Source organism: Triticum aestivum, chromosome 2D (genome assembly GCF_018294505.1).
Source record: "Triticum aestivum cultivar Chinese Spring chromosome 2D, IWGSC CS RefSeq v2.1, whole genome shotgun sequence".
Taxonomy (NCBI): Eukaryota; Viridiplantae; Streptophyta; class Magnoliopsida; order Poales; family Poaceae; genus Triticum; species Triticum aestivum.
Genome location: NC_057799.1, coordinates 136081429 through 136084856, shown reverse-complemented (window position 1 = coordinate 136084856; position 3428 = coordinate 136081429). Strand labels below are relative to the sequence as shown.

The 3428-nt window shown below is 43.2% G+C and overlaps 1 protein-coding gene across 2 annotated transcripts in view; it reads right to left on the bottom strand.

Moving 5' to 3' along the window:
• LOC123052197 (protein CHROMATIN REMODELING 35) overlaps positions 1–3428 on the bottom strand; it is a 9329-nt gene continuing 5901 nt past the window's right edge. Inside the window, exons 4-6 of one of the 2 annotated variants that reach the window (XR_006424520.1) lie at positions 3119–3286; positions 456–2292; positions 1–361 (exon numbers count right to left, since the gene is read on the bottom strand). Coding sequence is in view for 1 of the 2 variants with exons in the window: in XM_044475306.1 (XP_044331241.1) it covers positions 160–361; positions 533–2292; positions 3119–3286 (2130 nt within the window). In the remaining variant the exon portion in view is untranslated. The remainder of the gene's footprint in view (positions 362–455; positions 2293–3118; positions 3287–3428) is intronic. The other variant, XM_044475306.1, reaches the window with a different exon arrangement.

The window sequence follows — 3428 nt, the reverse complement described above, 5'->3', positions numbered from 1 at the left end:
AAAAGAGTACCTGTGTTTTCTGTCCGCGGCAAACACTTATCAGTACAGAGGTGCAAACCCTAGATAACAGAGTGCAGCCCAAGGGCGACATCAAGTACAGTAACATATTATTTGGATATTATTGTTTCGCGAAAAGGTAAAAACAAGCAAACGTAGCTGCTAGTCCTGGAAGTCTTGAACAAGAAACGCGACGAGGATCAGTTCCCTAGCTAATTTCTGTCCAAAGTCGTCGGCGCATACTACGAAACAGGCCACCGGATGGATACACATAGGTGGGGGCAATGGCACCGGCAACAGAAAACCCTTGCTGGCAGCAAACCCTTGGCTTGGCGTTCCACCACGACGGAGCGGCTGTAACACCCTGCAGCAGAAAAACAACCGGTCGTAAAATCACGTGAAAAACAAGGAGAAACAGGTATCATCATGCGAAAAATGATTTCTAGAGGGACGCTTACTTCATTCGGAGCAATGCCGACCTCGAAAGATCGGCAATGCATATGTACATGGCGCACAGCGGCCAGCCTGCTTTCACCTTTTATACAAGACCTTGATATCCTGCCGCATCGCTTTGTTGTCCAGCAGCTCATCTTCACAGTCATCGATATCGACTTTGTTCAGCCGGAAGTCGTCCGACGTGCAGTGCTGCTCACTCCATTCAAACCACAGCTTCGGTATGACTTCTTTCTTGAATGCAGTCTGATGGAAGCTTTCCTCTTGAGAGTCGGCGGCCACGAGCCTGTACACGAAAACTTTCTTCTGCTGCCCAGGCCTGAAAGCCCGCCCGATTGCTTGACGAGTAACAGAGGGGTTCAAGTGAACATCTAGGATGACAATTCTTGATGCGCCCACGAGGGAGATGCCCTCCCCGCACGCCCTGATAGAGCCAAACAGAACTTTTGCATCAGCAGAGTTGTTAAACTGGTCCATGGCCAGTTCTCTCTCTTCTTGACTAGTGTCACCATTGATCACAAAGATCTCCTTCCCTACATTCCAGCCCCTTGTCTTCACCAATAGCCTCTCCAAAAATTTCATGGGTAGTATGTACTGACCAAAAGCAAGCACCTTCTCTCCTGCAGAATTCGCAAGCGCCAGGATGTTAGTGAAAAACCTGGCCTTCACACCATCTGTCACGTTGATAGACTCGACCAAACTATCAATGCTTGCATCTGTCAGGTTGATAGCCCTATCTGCAGCGTCAACTTCTGACATTCCTGACAGACAAGGATGCATGTACACTGCAGTTCCTACGGCGCTTCTTTTGAACTTCTCATAGGATTCCAACTTATGAACGATTTCTTTCTGCTTGGGACTGAGTTTCAAGAAGACGCTGAAGTCTATTAGGCCAGGTAGTTCATCTAAGATGTCACCCTTGTAGTAATGAAGCACATCTTTTGTTAGTTCTCTGAGACTTCTAATGACATGTGCTTTTCTCGTGAAGTTATCATCATGCAGCAGGGTCTCTTCTATTGACTCAGTGAATGCATTATCAGCAGCCCCTTTTGAAATTCTGCCACCTGATATTGCTACTTGACTCATTATACGTTTAACAATAGGACGAGATGAGTCCGACTTGAGAAACTTTGGGCGCACAAGGTTCAAGATGTTGAACACTTCACTGACATGATTCTGGAAAAGTGTACCAGATAGGACCACCTTACGTGGAGTTAGGACTCTGCTCAATGATTCTAGCACATCAGTCTCCCGATTCCTAGGTGTATGGCCCTCATCCATTATCAGTAGGCCAGGGACCTTAAGCAACATGTCCCGGCATGCAGCTGCGACGTTGCCACCACCATCACTGCAAACGATCTGAGAAAACTGCTTGTATCCAAGAAATAGGATGCTCATTTTGGCTTGCCAAGATTTGAGGATTTCCAACTGCTCTGCTCTCTTCTCAGCCTTGACAGAATAAAAGTCATACAGTGGTATGTCTTCCACTTGCCACCGTTGAAACTCCCTCTTCCATGTACCTAATATGCCTTTAGGAAGTATAACAAGGGGCCTTGAAGAGGGGTACTTTGCCAAGAAGCTCTGAATGAAACTAATCAGCATAAATGTTTTCCCCGAACCAGGGGCATGAGCTAGAATGCAACCTCCTGGTTTGTCAGAGACTAGATTCTTCACCAGAAAGTGGAAACCTGCCAACTGATGTGCTCTCATTTGCTTTGCATGTCTTGGATGAATGGCAACGTCTAAAGCCATGAGTTCTTCAGTGACTCTAACATCACCAATGACAATGTCATCAGAATCCTTTGAGCGTGTTTCACTGAAATATGATCTTGACCTTGATGGCTGACAAGAGGTAAACATAATGTCAATTGATTGCTCCAATCATACATTTGAATTTCACGATTGCCATGTAAAACATTAGAAATAATGATGGATATCTAAGTTTCATGTTTGTTGCTAAATCCATCTCTTGTGCAATGTTCCACAGTTAAATCATCTATTTAGTATATACCGAAGGCACACTAGGGTAGAAAATAGAAATGTAGACTAGAAATTCAAACAAAAATGCAAAACATCAAACCATTTGTCAAACAGATCAACTTATTATATCCATTGGATTTTATAATTCGTTCTGACAGACATGGCCGAAATGCCAAACAAAGACAATACATGCAGCATTCATGACATTTGTGAAAATTTATAAATTATAATGCAGAGCAGTTGATACTGAAGATCAGAAAATAACAACTGTGTGTGCTATACTAGAAAAGTTTCTTCATGGGGGAAATATAAGAGTGATCAAAATAATAGCCCATGAGGTGCATCATCTGGCTGTGTGGCATGATCAAATGTGTACATTTGTCGGTTAAGATGGTATGGACTGATTCTCAGATACAGTTGGCATATTGTGCCCGCTTAGGTGGTTGGCTTTTACAAAACAATGTCTTTGTTCAAAACAATGTAAAATGAAATAAAAAATGTATCTCAAAGCAGATTCAGCACAAAAAAATGACGCATGTGTGTGCTCGCAGGTCACTTTGCTAGTTGCTAAAAAGGATACTTGGTAAGAACTTCCCAAAAATCTAAACCACGTGCATGTAGAGAACGATTTACATTGACAAGCTCGGAGTTAGAGAAGCATCACTTATCTTATAAATAAATAACATACCTTTTTCCATTGATAATCAAAGATCATGTCAGCCCTTCTCACAATCATACCACAGACGCGGCATACATGGCCCAGGTCTTCATGAATCCGTATGTCATGACTGCAGCCATTGTCCACCTCCTTTTCACCCACTTCTTTCTCACTGTCTGCCTCTTCAGGTGTGTCAAGCTGGCCAATAAATATAACTAAATCATTATGGCAAACAACACAAATGAAGATTGACAAGTGAACTAAAAAATGAGGTAATGCATATTTCTCTTACACTGCTTGCCAGCTATTCAGCTGAGCTCATTTAACCAGGTAATCTGCC